The sequence below is a fragment of the Poecilia reticulata genome, linkage group LG16 (genome assembly GCF_000633615.1).
Source record: "Poecilia reticulata strain Guanapo linkage group LG16, Guppy_female_1.0+MT, whole genome shotgun sequence".
Taxonomy (NCBI): Eukaryota; Metazoa; Chordata; class Actinopteri; order Cyprinodontiformes; family Poeciliidae; genus Poecilia; species Poecilia reticulata.
Genome location: NC_024346.1, coordinates 3,683,854 through 3,701,897, shown reverse-complemented (window position 1 = coordinate 3,701,897; position 18,044 = coordinate 3,683,854). Strand labels below are relative to the sequence as shown.

General features: G+C 36.7%; 1 protein-coding gene across 6 annotated transcripts in view; it reads left to right on the top strand.

Moving 5' to 3' along the window:
- The window catches only part of bbs9 (Bardet-Biedl syndrome 9), a 144,754-nt gene that overhangs the window by 41,978 nt on the left and 84,732 nt on the right, over positions 1–18,044 (top strand). For all 6 annotated transcript variants that reach the window (XM_008430848.2, XM_008430847.2, XM_008430851.2 and 3 more), the window contains 4 exons: positions 1,088–1,228; positions 2,654–2,749; positions 3,363–3,535; positions 3,627–3,779. In XM_008430848.2, the coding sequence (XP_008429070.1) occupies positions 1,088–1,228; positions 2,654–2,749; positions 3,363–3,535; positions 3,627–3,779 (563 nt within the window). The remainder of the gene's footprint in view (positions 1–1,087; positions 1,229–2,653; positions 2,750–3,362; positions 3,536–3,626; positions 3,780–18,044) is intronic.

Here is an 18,044-nt window from a genome sequence, read left to right as displayed (position 1 = left end):
CAACTCTGGTACTAAAAAGGTGCTTTGAAAGTGTTGCTCTTTCACCTCCCATCTAACAGAGTTTCTCCATAATCGCAGTGACATCTTGTTTATATGACCCTTCTTTGTGTTTGCCGAATGTAATTTGTTGCATAACTATCCAGCCATCCAGAACGAAGGTCAACGACTAAATTAGGCATGCAAAAACTGAAGAAACTGGACCACAGTTCGTCTTTCTATATTAAAATATATTTTTTTCAAGATTTGTTATTTTTGGCTTTACCACTTTCCTTTTTCTTGATGCCTTTCGGTCCTTGTATTTAAATCAAATTGAATTATTAAAATAATTACATAATAATTGCTTTTCTGGAATGAAAAGGTGCACAGTAGTTGTAGGTAATTGTTACTATTTGAAATAAGCAGGGACTTTCCACAATTAAACCTCCGTCCAAACCCAGCTGTCAATTCCAGTTATTTCTGCTTCCGTCGCCCTGATGCTGTTTTATTTCCAGTTTTTTTCCTGGGTTCAGGTTTTCTCCTCTCGCCTGGTTACTTTACTTCATCTCTTCTTAACAACTCTTTTATTCCACCTTTCTTCTACTTGCTCGCTCTGTTATTTTTACTAAATCTTGATTTATGCCAAACTCAGCACTGCTTAAGATCACAACATAGTTGTCATTGGACATACTTATCCTTCTGTTTTTTTTGTTTTGTTATTTTTTTCTGCTGAAAACTTCGTTTTTACAAAACTTCTCTTTGGGATCTTCGACAGACACACCTTCACAGTTGGTGTTGATATTAAGTCTCTGAGCACTCAGGTAATCTGAACACCAGAAGTGCTTACTGTGCTAACAGATGTTGACCTCTTGGCTGTTTGGAGAGAAAGGCTCGGAGGTGATGTAGTGACCTTGTTTAATTTCACAACAATCTACCTGAAGAGGAAGTCGGCTTCAAATTAGGGGATGTTTATCGAGAATAGAGCATCAAGGGACAAAGACTGCAGATTAACCCAACATTATTACAAGATAATATGTTTGTAGTAGCTGCAGTGGTAATTATAGTTTATTGGAAAATATATTTTAACTTCAAAGTATTTGGTTTTCATTAGGGGTTCCCAGGGTTCTCCAGTCCAGGTTCAGTCTTCCTCTGGCTCTGGTGTGTGTACCTTCATCTCCAGCCAAAAACACCAAGTTTAAGATCACTGTGGACACCAACCAGCCACCAGTTGATATCAGCTCTATCTTCAGAGGTAATTATTAATACTTTGCATGAAAATGGTATGGTAATTTTTGTTTAAAACTGAAAGTTTTATCAGTTTTTCTTAGAAATGTATAAACATTCTGAAGTAAATGTCTTTGTAGCGTTGATTGTTTGAAATTAGATTGAAACTAAGGTCCCTAAAATGAAAGTTTGCAGGTTCCTGTTGGAAAAACAAAATACCTAAAACAACATGAATTGCATCCTTAAATTTGAGATCTTTCTTTTTACCCCTTAAAGAAATTCATCTTATTTTTGCTAGTAGGTTATTTGACATTGGCAGACACAGTATTTAATTTTAATTAGTGCTGGGAAATAAATCAATAACAATGTATAATATCAGCAGGTAATACACAATAATTTCACTGAACTCTGATCCAGAACGCCCAGCATTTTGGGAGATGTAGGCTTTAAATGCTCAACGTCTCACGCACAGCCAAGCAAATTTGGTGGCATCAACTAACGCACAACCTATTGAGTAAGTTGTGTAGCAGCCGTTTACCATTTCATAGTTGTTTAAAACTAAAAAAGTTACACAAAGTTGTGTAATTAAGGGAGAAAATGAGAACAACAGCTCTTAAGGAAACTGAATGAAACAAGTGAAGGTCATGTCATCAGTTTGGCACTATTTCAGTTATTTAAAAACAAAACAAAAAAAAAACGCATCAGTAATTATTGACATGGACTGATATAAAACCCCTGTGTTGTGATATGTTTTTCAATCATATCATTCAGCCTTAATTTTCAGTGAGGAAGTAGGAATAATTAGAAATTCCAAAAATTATGCTTTACAAATAATTATTTATTTTCTCTGCTTAATAAATAAACTCACATTGAAGCCTAAGTTGTTAAAAGATTTTAATGTGACATCTTTTGCAAAACTATTTGGGAAGAACTCAAAATCCAATAAATCTGAAATGTTAATTTTAAAACACATGAAGGAACCTTTCTTCTTGAAAATCACACTTTAGTGTTTACAAACCATTTTACTGTCATCCATTCAGGGAGTTTGCCGTCTCCGGACTTCCCTCCAAGGGAAAAAACAACAACAATCCCTGTAATCACTGGAGAGAAGTTAAAGACATTTGTAGATGTCAGATTGTTTTTACATTCATACATGTAGCCTAATGTTTGAGTGTAGTTGTGTGTTTACATGAATGTGTTATGCATGAGTATTTGCTATTTCACCACTGGGAACATCTAGTAGTTGGCTACATTCAGCGGTTTGCCGTGTAAACACAAACTCAGTAGTACTACTGATTGTGTTTTTCTTTCACGGGGGATTTGTGTAAGCTTTCATTGTGTTTGGGAAGAGTGTGACTGTATTTTGTTCACCTTTGTTGGCGTCTTGTATCATGATTAGACTGTCATATCTGTCTCATCATGCTGTTTTCTTTCTCTCTGTTTTCCTCTGCAGAGTTTTCAACAAAAACAGAAGATAAGGATGGGAACAGTTTGGCTTTTCAGTTTCTATCAGGAGCCAAAGTCACTGTGCTGGCCTCTAAGACCTCCCGTGAGTCTTAGTATGAAGTAACATACAGGAGGTGGTGCTGGTTAACCACCATTGACACTAGTTAGAACATGGGATTAAACTTTTCAAAAGAGTTTCCTTTCCAAATTATATCCACGGCTACTGATGCTATTTTTGGTGCCTTTTGTAGCATTGGTAACTTTATTTGAAAGGGGGTGAATAAGACTGACATGACACTGTCATAAACATGACATAACACATGTCATGAACATGAATAAGCCTTCATGAAAATGTATGACTGTTGTCAGAAAGCGTAATTCGGTAAATTATGACACTTTAATACAAAGCTGACATTATTCAAAATGTCTTTGTTATGACAACTTGACATTAACCAAGAAATCATTATTGATATAAATTTGTTATAAAAGTATTTCTGATTGCACTTTAAAAATTACTCAGTAACTTTATGTTATTAAAGGTAAAGTTTAAACAGTTTAAACACCAAAATTAGCAAGAAGAAAATACTGATCGGCTCTTTTCTATTATTACAACCAGAAGCAGTTGTAGTTCACTTTCTTCCAGGATGTGATTCACTTTATTTGTGATGATTATAATGTTAACAAAATAAAAATTTGCCCATCTCCCTTCTTCATAGAGCGTTACCGCATTCAGAGCGACAGTTTTGAGGACATGTGGTTGGTGGTGAAGGAACTCGTTCAAAGGTTTGATCAACATTTCTCCAAATTGGGAATCAAAGACTTCAAGAAAAGCTTTAGCGGTCCTATGCCACTTCAAGAATACTTCCTGTCTGTGGACAATCACTTTCAGGTGGATATAACTCAGACATGTCATGTTTAGGAGTTATAAAAAAAAAAAAAAAGAAGTGAAATGTTTGGTATTTTGTTTTTGTTTATCTTAGCTGCGTGTCAGTGCTCAGCAGTATCAGGATCTGCTGTCAGAGCGAGCTGTCCAGTTCAGAGCTATCCAGAGGCGACTGCTGACTCGATTCAAAGACAAGACCCCGGCACCTCTCCAGAACCTGGACAAACTGCTGGACGCCACTTACAACCAGGTCAGAGACAGAAACAGGATGCATGCCCACACTCTGTAATGTCATTTCATTTTTAATTCAGGAACTGAAAGTTATGACCACAATTAGATGGGCTGGCCACCGGCTACCAAACCTCAGATAAAAAATAAAAAACGAAAATCATCACATGACAGATTAAAATTCACATGGCAATGATGAGGACTGCACACTCAGCATCATAATGAATGCCATATTACATTTTGGTTTATATTGATGCATATAAACTTTATCTTTGGTGGGGAGATATGGATATACTACAAACAACTTGAATACATTTATAAAGTAAGAATTGTGGATTTTCTGTTATCACACAGGTTTAAATATATGCATAAACCCCCACTAATCTGTTGCTTAAGGCTCATAAGCAAAATGCATCATGATCAGACATGATTCACTCTGGATATCTGACCACTCCTTTACTTTGAGAAATTGTAGACCTCATTTAAGTGGTTTATTTCTTGACATGAACTTGATAGTATAATAATTTTGTATGGAGATTAAGGCAAGGCCAAGACACAAGGAAAATAAATCTGAGTTATTCATTCTAAACCAGTTTTGATGTCTGCTTCAGTCTACAGTCCTGTTGAAATATCAAATTATGTCAGACAGGAACTTGGAGATAATTCCTCTTCTTTATGCACCTTGTCCAATTCACCTCTAATAACCCCTTAGCATTATGCACGTCCATGCTTTACTGTTGGTTCAATGCTTGACTTGTCCTGTCAGTGTTCCTGTGGTTTTGCCCAAAAATTCTCAATCTTTGTCTCCTCTGAGCATAGAATGTTTTCCAGAATGCAATCAACTTGTCAATCAACATGCGAGCAGCTGCAAATGTCAGTTGGCCTGGAGATTTTTTATTGGTTGGATCCGTCTTGATCCAATTCCCAATAGTGAATTTCAAGATAACAAAGGTCCGAAGCACAATTCAAAGTGGCTTGGAATAAATGGAGCTTAACGTTAGAGCTTACAGCGACCCTGTTGAAAACATATGTCTAAAAGCTCGATCAATACCATGAATGCAACTAAACTTGCTAAAAAGGAAGGCAAAGAAAAATGAGCTTTTTCTGCAGATTTATGTAGGTCAAGTTTTTGTGTTTTTTTGTTGGTTTTTCTTTTTTTTACTAATTTTGTATTTGAATCACCACAATTACACACAAACCATTAATAAACCATTAACGGCGTAGAGTGTGAAAGAGAGAGGTGTGGTAAAATTGTATCAGTAGTAAGCAGCACCTCTTTAATCTTCTCTCTCTGCGTTTGCATGCATGTGTGTGTATATGTGTGTGTGTGTGAAAGTGAGTGTGATCTCACAGCTAATCGCCTAAACAGAGGAAGTCCATAAACCACCAGACCACAAACTTCACGCTGTAAATTCACACTAACACATCATCACTTTGTGCTTGCGTGTACATCTATGATTCAAAAGACCAATTTCAGTTTCTAGGTCTTCAGAGGCTGGACGTTAGTGGAGCCTGTGAGGATATCTTGGACAGTCCATACATTGTGACACCTAAAAGCCATGTCTGAGGGTCAGAAACTGAAGTAATGATGTAAATATGGGTTTGGAGTCAAATATGCTTTCTATTTATTTCAGTTTATCTATATGGCACCAATTCACAACTTCTCATTAGTTGACAAACAATTTATTCAGGCCAATCACCCGTATTTCAGGTAAAGTATACATAGAGAATGGTTACCAAACAATGTATGGACAGGTTGAGTTTATTGTTTAGATTGTTAAAAAGTTTTCAATCTAAAGAAACCCAGTAGATTGTTTTCAGTCACTGACATTCCCTCCTCCTGCGTGATGAAGAGAAAAAAAAAACATAGTTAAGAGCTGAAATAACAGAAGCTGCTGCAAAAATTGGAGAGTAGTAGGAGAATTTAACAGAGTGAGGCAAGTTTTCATTATTTCTTTAGCAGCCTAAGCCTATAGCAGTATAACTACAGAGATAGATATGGATAACCAAGGCCACTCTGATTATAAGTATATTTGGGATCTGGCATCTAATCTGATGGTTAAAGTTATGCTCACTGACTGTGCTGGAAAAAAAAAAGCGGGCATAGATCCATGTGTGTGGACAGTAAAGCTGAGGTCAATGTAAAAGAGGTTTTAAATTAAAGCATCTGTCCAGCTTTTTTTGCTCTGCCTTTGCCGAGTCTTAGAGCAGGGCGGGACCGCAAGTTTCTGAGTGAGATAAAGTGATGGTTGCTTGCCTGTGCTGTTTACTCTAGAGGCTGACTTGGCGGTCATCTTTTCCACTTTTCATTAGCTTCTTGTTAACTGAGCAGGGCAGGGTGACATCATCTCTTCATTAGCTGCTGAAGCTGTCAGCATTTTGCTGTTTTGCAGAGCTGTGCTGCATCCAACCCTGTTCTTCGATACCTCAGTCATTTCAGGTAAAGTGATTCTCGGGATTCTCAGGTTTTAGTTGAAGACTAATGAGAGAAAATAAATGAGGCTGTTGAATTGCTAATGCCATTTGAGCTAAAATAAACAGAGTTCACCTTAAGCTGGCTACTTGCCTCCATCTAAATAAATCCACTTTTAAGTGTTTTTATACCAACTCTGTTTGATGTCTTCACCCTAAACACTTTAGTCAATTGTAATTGTATTTGTGGTGTTAAAATGTATTTATTTTATGTTAAAAGTCTGAATATTAGGTTTGGAAACTGAGCTTCTGGGTGTTTTTCTTTTGTTCCCTTTTTCTTGCTATGATCCAGAGTTTTAACTTTGCTTTAGCTTTTTATGTGGAGAATAAGCTGACTCAGCATTCCAAACACTGAATAATCCCTGGAATAAGACTCCAAATCTATAGTGTCAAAAACAGACAAGGCAAGTATGTCATTTTAAGCCAGCAGTATTATGAGTTAAATATGTGGTTGCATATTCCAGACACCTGATTCTCTTTACACAAAGCTCAGACAGGGAAAAGCAGAGCCAAAGGCTGGACAATATAGCTGAAAACGTATCACAATATAAACGTTTCATGTCAGTCAAACGTCAGTAACCTTATATTTACTGATTAGGTTTTTGTTTCAAATATCCAAAATAATGCCAAACTGATGACTTGAACTTGACTCTTTTGTCCACAATATTCTCCCCAGCTGTTGAGCTCATTTTCTCTTTTCACTCTTTGTTTTTTTTTATTTTTTATTTTATTTTAAGCAGTTATGAGGCATGGTGGCAAAACATGCTGCGCAAGTTACTCAACAAGTTTGTGCTAGGTAACCTACATGCCCCAAAAAGATATACAGTTGGGGATTGGAGTTCAGTGAAATGATCAATTTTCTACATATTTTCTATTGATATTGATCATGTGTTTATTGCTGGACACATGATTGTTGTTTTATTCTCCAGCCCTTCTTCTGATAACTTTTTATTAAGTATGAATGTGTAACACATAATCAGAGAAAAGGTCATCCTGAGTTGCAAGAATAAATTATGCAACAAATTTAACAACAAATTATGTAATCATAGACATTTTGTTGTAAAGATGTAGATTTCTACACATAAACTACTATTAAAAAGCTTTCGTTGTGTCCATTATTTCATAGTAGGCCCCTGTAGTGAAATGTCCAGGTTCCTTACAAAATTTGCATCACTTGTAAAGTCTGAGCGACCTTGTAACTCACACTCCTGACCTTTTTAATCCATAAGTGTCTAACCTTTCAAAATGCCACTGTCTCACGTCGTTCAGGTTGATTTCTAGCTGCGAAATCGTGACTCTCATCCTCAAAGTAATGCTTTCTGCTGTCGCTCCTGTCCATCATTCTTACTTTCTCTCAGTCTTCCTCTCTCTGTTTCCTTCTCTTCCCGCCATCCAGCGGCTCGCATGCGGGAAGTTTCTGACACATTATACACTCTGTAATGTATACACATCGCCATAATGGAGGCTATTGATGGCTGGTCGGAAGAGTGATGAATGCGTCAAATTAATAATTCATGTCAGGATTAAGAGTCATGCTTCCGAGGACAAACTCAGCAGTTTGACTCCAGATTTTTTAAAGATATCTGAAACACGGCTTTCTGGTGTTTTACTGGGGTTTAATATGTCCTTCAAACTATTCTATTGAATGGTTTTTACATTTTGATAGTTATCTTTGTAGTATTTTTGTTTTAGTTCAATGTTATTTCTGTTTTTCTCACAATCGCTTTTTTATTTCTTGTTGGATATTTTGAGATGCAAGTTATGGCCAAATCATTTTACAATCACCAGATAGTCTTTTTATTATTATTATTTTGAGGATTAACAATTCAAACACCACCTCACACATTTGATTTAAAGTGAGAAGTTGATGTTTTTTTAATCTTTAGCAGAGGGGTTAAAATCCGAGTTTTTGTAGTATAAATCCTTCACCAGGTGAAACCTGGTTTGAAAGTGGAACTTTTATGAAAGTTTACCTCATGAAGCCGTGGCCCCATGCCTGCAATCACACCGTCGTCAGACTCGTAAAGGAATGTGTGGCCAATCAGGAATGTTGGTGAACCAGGCACCTCTTTCATTTGGATTCAGAGGAATGTCTGCCGGGTAAATTTTCTGCATCAATCTTGGATGATTGTGAGGGGAAGAATTTCCCCCACCTCGTTAGCAGTGTGTGTCTCCACATGCAGTGGCCAGTCATCGCTGACGACCCGTCAGAGATAAGAGGAACGGGCTCCCTGTGAGAATACTCTGTGGTCGAGTATACATTTATGCAGCGGAGGATAATATTTCCATTGTTCATGCTGCCTTTGTAGGTCTATATTTTATTCATGAACTCCTGAGATCTAGCAGGCCACATCTTACTTTAAATGTGTGTACGTTTGAATGCAAAATCTTTCATCTGCCGCCTAAAGTGGCTGAAATCCAAAATATACCCAATCTGTCAAACAGCCGCTTATGATTTATGAGTTTCAGGATAAAGAACGATTTCTGAGTGATGGCTTATGATGTGTTAGTGTAGCTAACTTTGAGAAGACAAACTAGCTATGAGTCTTAATCACCAGCTTGTTTGGAGGCTATTTCTGAATATTTCTCAATGTTGAGGATAATCTCTCCTTTAACTTCTATGTCACTGCTTAAAATCCACCAGTCTCTATGGCCTTTATATTGTCCACTTCAGCTGTTTTGTAAGTACTCTTCAGATGGTGCATACCATTAGCGTTCTTCTTTCTAAATACCATGCTAACCTTTTTAACTCCAAACTAACACAGAGCTGTCACTCAACGAAATAAAAACTAAAAGCCCTGAATGAGTCTCTGCAAGATGAATGAAGAAAAGCCCAAAGGGGGATGAAGAGGGAGAGAGTCTTTTCGGTTTCCATAAATATTTTTCTCAGCGCCGTTTCCTCTTGAGGCGAAACGCTCGTTGTTTGTTAGTATTAGCATTAGCGCAGGGCTAGCAGGAGCTGCTCTCTGGGAGGTGGTGGGGGACCTCGGGAGCCATTCTGGGCCAAACCAAGCGGAGTCTCCCTGTAATTATGAGTTCAAACGCTGGAAGAGGGTGGCTCGCTGACTGACGGGGTGACTGACAGGCCATCCAGGGGCCTCGCTGGGCCCCTAATGGAGGCTTCTGGTAGACAGCCACTTGATTTATCTGGCCCCAAATGGTGCTCTAAACACGGTTAAACACAGATCCCACTGTGGAAAGCAGGACCAACAGTCAGATCTCTCAACTCTGATATCTTTTTATAGAGAAAAAAAATAAAATAAAATGCTTATTTGAAACTTGAATAGGCTATAGTTTTATTTTTATCTGAGTAAGCCATTGATATGTTTTTTGCAAAATATGCACTGTTGTGTTTCATATTTTAATTGGGATTGTGCTACTAATTTGTCAGATTCTGGGAAGCTTGGAGTTATTGAAATTAGGTTCTGTGATTGTTTTATCAGTAGATCCTGTACGTTTAGTGGGTTTGTATAAAGGTTCACATGTTCAGCTTGATATAGTCTCTGTGCTTGGATCCTATGTGTGACAAGAGCACAGTTTCAGTTTCCTTTTTTCCAGCATATGGAACATGGACACTGAAAGAATCAAGCAAAAAACAATGGAAAAACCAGGAGAGTAAATACTGAGGCAGGGGTGGAAAAAGATAAAGGAAATGGGTGAGCTAATCAGAGGGGATGTGAAACAGCTGGAGGGAGGAAGATTAATTAATACTAAAGAAGCTGAGCTAAGATTCAAAGGAATCCATAAGCAAAAATGGAAACAGCCAGAAACTAACATATGAAAATAAACCAAAACATACAGATGAAGAAACACAAGGAAGAGCAGAAAAAAAAAATCTAAACAAAGGGACGGTAACTGATATGCTAAACTATATTAGCAGTAATAAATAACTGAATATTGCAAAACCTTTTTCTGATAATAATAAACCCAGATATAATTAGAAAATGACACAAAACAAAACCATGGGGAAAGATGGAGACAAACTTAACCGTCTCTTACAAAATTGTGCCTTCCTTCAAAACATCTGAGTTATCTGATGTATCTGCAGGTACAAAGCATTGTCTTTTGCTACACTCATTTTATATAGGAACAGTAAGGAGTCTGAACCAAAGTAGCACATTTACGAAGAGAAGAACATGCACTGGTTGTTCACAGTTAGTTGATATATCTGTACATGATAAGAAAGCTTGAAACAGTCCACACAGAAAAGGATAAATGAACAAGAACCTGGTCCACATCTGCAGACGTAATATGACTGTAAAGCACCCAGCTGATGTTCTCATTTAACACAGAAGCCAATGAATTATAATGTTGCATCAAATGTTTACTGTTTGAACATGAGTTTTAAAAGTTGCAAAGAACTAAATGGTATTTGTGGTTCAGACACTTTATTATCTGTCTTATAATTATGAAATATAATTTAATTTTGAACACACAGTTCTTAAGTGACATGTATATTTATGTAATCTGTTCTCTTGAGTGTACTTTATTCTCTGTGGACCGTTGAATTGTCATCACATTATCAAGTGTGTATTTATTAAAACAGGCAGAACATGAGGGTTTATCTGTGGTGAATGGCAGTCCCTCCGGAGCCACGTGTGTTTGATATTCGGATTAAAGGACTTATGGGAGCATAGAAACTTCCTCTCGCAGTCTTTTCCCCTCAGGGGACATTTTACCCTGAGAACAAACACATTTACATTCGGGTTTTCACTGTCTCGCCATCACACACACTGAGACCCTTCTTGAGGTTGAATGAAGCACAGAAAAGCAGTGGTGGTCCGGTTTGTTTTCCTTTATGGTCTGTTTATTTGACTGTCTTATCAATGAATGGCTGTCTTTCATTCAAATGGCTGACAGTCAGCATTCTCTTCATGGGGCTGTATGGAGAGTGTCCACTGTGGTTGGCTGTCTCCATGATGATAGATTTTCTCTCTTTATCTTTTAATGAGGAACCCCTGCTAAATCAAATATACTCCACAGACTGAGTCTTTCTTTATATACACACACGCGCACATGTGCAATGTCTTTCTCATTCATAGAACCAGGTATCTAGATGCATGGAAATGCTTCTCTGATGATCATTTGAAACTAGATCATCTGTTTGTAACAACCACCTTTGGTTTGGTTTGGAAGCAGTATTTAGTGAGCTGTTGTATTCCAAATGACATGCTTTCACGGTTTCCATACAAATAATGGTTTGGTTGTTTTGAGAGGACTTTCACTGCTTTAATAGCAACACCTGATACAGAGTTTAGATGCTGAAATGCTTAAGCTGAGGGAGAACTTTGAGGACATATTATGATGCAGCACTGTTATCCATTGAATCACCATGCAATTAGCAGGACAGTCTGAAAGCATGATGTGATTTCATGTGTTTTTTGATCCGCATCAGATTTTTTTCTCTGTTCAGCCATGAATAAGCGAATTAGATCATGTCAGCCTTTTTAAATTGTGGTGGACTTTAATTGGTGTCCTATTTCCTTCTAAGTTGCATCAGGTTATTAATTTGCTAGAATTAAAATGTATCAAGTTTGACACTGTACTACTTTGTTATATCAGCAAGATCAGGTGCATTAGCTTTGCTTTTCAGCATAAATCAAAATCTGATTTTTTTTTTCTTTTTTTTTTTTTCTTTGACCACCAGATAGATTTGAGCCAAGTATGGCTCTTATTTCTTTTAATTTCCTCAGGATTGATCATATCAAGTGCCATCTTTTTTTTTCTTCTCTTTTTTCCTTAGATTATAATCAGGTTGAAGAATATTGAGTGCTGCTGCAGCTGTGGCTGGAATATTTCACAATCCATACCGGTCTTTCACTAGGGTCAAGCCACATCTTCAGGGCTCAGAATGTACTTCAGTATGATCACCATGTTAAAAAACATAGAGGGATGAGGAGAGAAGTGAGGATGAAGCATCTGTGCTGCTCTTTATCAGACAGGCATAGATGACCTGCCAGAGGATTTCCTCATAGATGTGGTGGAGCTGGAGGAGACTTTATTATTAACATGTGGATGTGGTCAGCAGTGGGAGGGGTTGGAAAATGTTAAGGAAGGGATCAGAGGGGAACATTCTGAGAAAGATAGAAGAGATGGAGGGATGAAAAGGAGGAAACTAGAAAGACAGACATACAAAGAGTGAGCATTGTGTGTATACACCGAATGTGAGGACATGTGAAAGAAGAAAGATGAGGAGGTGGATTGAGGGAGTTTAAAGGAACTTGAAAGAGTGAGATTTGGAAAAAGAAAAGATTAAAGCAATTTTTGCACATGCACTGCAGGCCTTAAATTAAAAAAAAAAAAAAAAAAAATCTTCCAGAGGGTCTTCATACAGGAACGCAGATGTCCTCGGCATTCAATCCAGACATTCAAAGCTTATTCACCCAGGTACCAAAACACTAGCTCTTTTTCATCGGCTCCTTTCCAAAGCGGTTGAATTTAGAGGAGATGTCGCCTCGGAGTCCTTTCTGTTTTGCATTTCCATTTTTTTTTGTCATTTTCTTGTCACTTTTCTGCACACTGTTAGGTACATGTGTTATAGATGCCAACATAAAAACAGTCATCAGTGAACCTCATCAGACATTCTTGACATGCACAGAATAAAACAACGTATTTTTCACTTTAGGCCCTTTGCTCTTTACCCAGATGCCACACTGTAGTATTTCCAGCTGGAATGTTTAAGTTTAAACACACATAGAGGGTTAAAATCTTATTGTAAGCATATTCTTCAAAATGTGTGTTCGAGAACAGCTAAACTGAACTGTTTGATGAAAAAACAAACAAAAAGGGACTCATTTGCCAAAATGGGGAAAATGCAATGCAGATTAGGGTATCATATGTTTACAGAAGTAGCAGAAAAAAAGTGTATAAAATGATACAGAAAAATATTAATTCACGTCCATTTATCTAACTCTTCCTATTTCATCTGCTTTCATTTATTTGCTGTCTGCGCTGCATGTATCGCATATTCATCACAAAACAAAGGGACAGTAAAGGCATAAGAAAAATAACAGAAAACAGAGGAAGCTTATTGCTCGTGAAGAGAAGATAATACGCAAAGAACAAGACAGCTTAACAAAAGTCATTACAGAAAGCTTTTAAAGGAGATGACCTGTAGCAAATGGAAAATAATGAAGTACTTTTTTTTTCAAAAGTTTCAACGGTCCACCTAGCACAAAAAGGAACAAATTGTGTTATTTAAAGCAACAATCCTGTAGTCAAAACTTTCAGTAATACAATTAGTTACATTCTGTAGAGACTCATTATTAGATTATTCAGTAAAATTATGACATTTTTAGCCATTTGGATTACAACAAGAACAAGTATCCCACCCTGCTAATGACATCATTGTTTGCTGTTGTTGAGCACCAAGCAGAAGATTTAAGAAGTCCTCTGTGTTGGAAAGCGATTACGCTGGAAGGGGATTAGAGGAGGAGAGATTTCAAATCCTTTTATTCTTCAGCTTTAATTAAACGTTCGCATAGATTAGTGCCAGGAGACCAGATTTGATTTTACACTTACTTTGACTTATTAGGACTGGTGGCGACAACTGATTGACACTTGACTGCGTTCGGAGTCAGAGGTCAGTTTTGACTCTGTCACCGTTTCAAACCTTCCACCTCCCCGTTTTTCTGGCACACGAGTTTCAACCGAAGCACTGAAAACCACAGCAGGGTGCTGTTTACATTCTGCACTGGTTGTGGGAAGCTTTTGTTTAGCCGTTGTGTAAATGAAACCAACTTTGCAACTTACAAGATGATATGTGCAGTTTCATGCTTTTGACCAAAAACTGTAAACATATATGATTTCTTTGACATTGTATGTCAGGAGACCACATTGGAGTGGTGATTGAAAAGCTCCATTTCTGGTCTGGGCTTTTCAATAAAGGCTGTGAATTTCCAATACAATGAGATTATACATGAGAGTTGGCTTATAAAAGTCAGAAATACCACAATATTTGACAAATGAAAACTAGTAATCGAAAAGTAGTATAACGTAACAAAAATAAAGAAAATGCAAGATGTGTCTTTATTTAGACAAACGTATCTTGAAGTCTGTGTTAAATGCACAGAGTCAAAAACAACAAACATATCCTGTAACAAAAATACACAAATACGCCATGAGAAGAAATTGAAATAAGGAATTCAAGTTTGTGGCAAAGAATGTTTATAAGCAATATTATTAAAAATGATGTAAATTCACAGCAATTTCTAAACGAATGGAATAAAAAGCTAAATAATAAAACAAGATTTGTATTTAAAACATCATGTTTGATGTGGTCAATATTTTAGGATGGAGAAGCATGACCTTGTGTCTAGTTATGTTAACACTTTCAATACATGAAAAAAAAACATTTAAATTAATTTTTTTAATCATTCAGCTAAATCCAAAAAGTTTAAACCAAATAAACTGCTAATATGAGCTAATAGTGTTGTGTTTAATGTTTGATTTTGCTTAAGCTCGTTTTATTCCAGTCAGGAAGTCTTTGTCTGCTGCTCTGTATATGACTCCCCCTTTAAAGGAATTTAACCACTCCAGTGAATATGAGCCAACTTTAATATACACTCCATCCCCTCATAAAAGAAATCCCACCATATGCCTGTGATTTTTTGATTAAATGCATTCCTGTTTGTTAGAGAAGTACTGCTGCCACAATGATCCCTGTGTGTTGGGTTATTCCATTATTTAATTAGCTCTAAATATAACTGTACAAAGTATGTCATGTGGTTGGAGTGTATGGAAATCATACACATAATGATTTCCAGTCTGTTGAACTATATTACACTGAAATAATGTACACATCTGCATTCCAAAATGGAGCTAATGGATGCTGAAAAGTTTCTGGAAAACATTTGCGTTCATTGTAGGTAGCAAATGCTGTAACATCTATTACATAAAATTACATTTGACATGTATGGTCTTAGTTTAGAAGTCTTGTGATATTAAAAAATATTGAGAAAAAAATCATAAATCAACACATTGTTACACAAAGTACTTTTTTGTACTTTTTTAGTTATTCTTATGAAGCTTATCTTACAGTGGAAACTGGATTTAGCTGTAATGAATAGTTGGTCTAATCAACAGATGATTTACTGATATCTGGGTAATTAACTTTCCCATTTAAAAAATCGGTTCATGTGAAATTTGAACTTGGAAATAGATTTTTGTAAATCTGGCTTTGCTCCTTTGTTTTATGATCCTGCTTACCTTATTGTTTAGTTAGTTTATGTGTTGCAAATGAGTTGCAATGTGCCCTGTATCTCCTTTTCTCAAGCAGACTGTTTCTTATCAAAGTTTGGATCAGTGCATGTATTGTAAAGCCAGAGATCTTCATAAGGATTTCTTTCCAAGTCAAATCCCTGAGGATTGAAGGAAACATTCTGAATTTGGATGCTGTCTCGTCTGTCATTTGCCTAAACCTTCACCCTTTTATATCAGAACATTCTACATTTTTATCTCTTAACAGTTTTGCCTTCATTTTTATATTCCTGGAAGACCTGGACAGAAAAATATAGAAAATATGCAATCTTTTAGATTTTTGTGGGAGAGCTTTGGAGATGCTTTTATTTTTGCAAGGTTTTATGAAATGTTTTAACATGCTCTATTTTGCATTGTCTATGCATGCAATTAAACCCAAGGCAGAGGGACATTCACACAATTTTGATAATCAATTAATGAATTCTTAAGGATACTGTATTTCCAAATACATTTAAAATGAAAATTTTTATATTTTTATTGATAACAGTTTAAAACACTTAACAGCATGGATATAGAACATCATATTTAACTTATTGTATTTTAAACATGAAGAGGCTGTTATAAACCATTAATAGCCTGCATTCTGTGAATCTCATTGGTTTATGAATCAAGTTCACCCTTCAGAAGGAGAATATGCCCATTTTCTGATGGAGGTGTAGCTTTCTGACTAAGATGTCTGTTTAATGATGGTAATAAATAAAAATAGAGCAATTTGGACTGCCATTAACCTCCTAATTCTGGCTTCTACTGTCAAGCCCATAAATGCTGTATGTACGGTTATACAACCAGGTGCCAATGTTAATATTTGGTTCAAAGAGCTACTCTTTAAGGGATTATGTTCACATCTTTGACTTAAGACTAAACATGAGACTTGTGTCCAAGTCACGTTTTGAATCTTTAGAATGGAAATCAAGTTTGAAGTCTTTATTTTAACAGCTTTTATAATCTACTTATTAGGATATAATACAGAATTTCTCTGAAACTCCAAATTCTGTTCCTACCCATATGCCGGAGAGTTTTGTCAGAACACTATTTAACCATAATTTCCAGGACTTTAATTGGTCTGCAGTAAGCAAAAAATGTTCAGCTCTAACTTTTGGGCACATTTTCCAGTTGTTATGCAGTTTCGTTTAAAGTTTCCCCAAACTGCTTGGATAAGTGTAATAAACTGAAGTTTATTCGTGGGGATTAAAGTTTTGTTAAACTACAAGTTTGTTACTCCAGTACTCAGAATTTGAAACACAGATACTTGGTTGAAGGTTTACGGTAATAAATTGCCCAAAAACATTTGCGTCTTTAATCTGTATTGACACTGAAACATGTGTATAAACCTGTATGAATGATCACCTCCATCAGTTCACTTTCTGCAGAGTCACCATCTCTGTCTCTGGTTGATGTCTGGCTGTTTCTTCGTCTCAAAAACAATGGCTGATTCATAAGATTACGCATATTTATTCTGTAATCAGCATCTGTGTCGGCGTGTGCGTTTGTGTGTAACCGAGAGTGTTGCGGCCATGCGACGCCAAGCCAAGGATATTTATCTTGTTTTAGTGAATTCCCAGAGTTCTCCTCATTTTTTTCCTTCTCTCTATTTTTTCTCACTCACTAACTCACATCTCCCTCTTTTTTTCCCTCTCCTGGCTCCTTCAAAGGAGACTATTGAGAGAAATGCAAACACATATGGTGGGGGCATACTTTCACACACTCCTACACACACATACAGATACACATGTCCTGCCACAGGTATGTTTGTGGGGAAAATGTATTTAGTGTGGTTTTAAAGCTTGAGCAGTCTGTGTACTCGTGTGTGTGTGTGTGTGTGTGTGTGTGTGTGTGTGTGTGTGTTTGTGATTACTGATAGTGTGTGTGCATGTATCTGTGTGTTCTTCACATATGAGGTCAGGTAACAAAGCTAACTGTGTGTTTGATCCCATTAGAAGTGTAAGTGAACATAGAAGGTGTTATCTGTGCCAGCATCATGGTAGCTTCCACAGTGACATCTTGTTCTTAACATTATCATTGCTGGCATTTAGCGCTCTGTTGTAAGATGATGGAATTTCGCTTGCCAAAGCTCCTTAGCTCTAAATTAGTGTCGTTTTCACTGGGACCACAACCAAAACCATCACCTCAGACCTGGCGGAGTGTGCGCATGTGGGTGTGTGTTTGTTGGCTTCTCAGGTCTCTTTCGTCTGGACTGCATCAAGTGTGTGGTTCAGCTTGGACCGTGGAACTCTGTGTTTGTATAAAGAAGATCTGTGTGATTATGTGTCTCAGTCTGTAAGTAGAGAAGATTTTTGACTTTTCTTTCTGTCAGAAGGAAACAGTTATCCTTATATCAAACTACCTTTTATGATCAAGATAAACAACTGCAAACAACAACCTGGTTGTTGAGGCAGCAGTAGTTGCTCTAAAGGTTTTCATTAGGATCCTCTGAACACTGTTTCAGTTGCTTAATTTCATTGACAAAACACTTGTTCAAGAACTGTGTTTTTAATAATCTTCAAACAACTGCTATTTTGTTCCTGTTCCTGTAAATATATATATATATATATATATA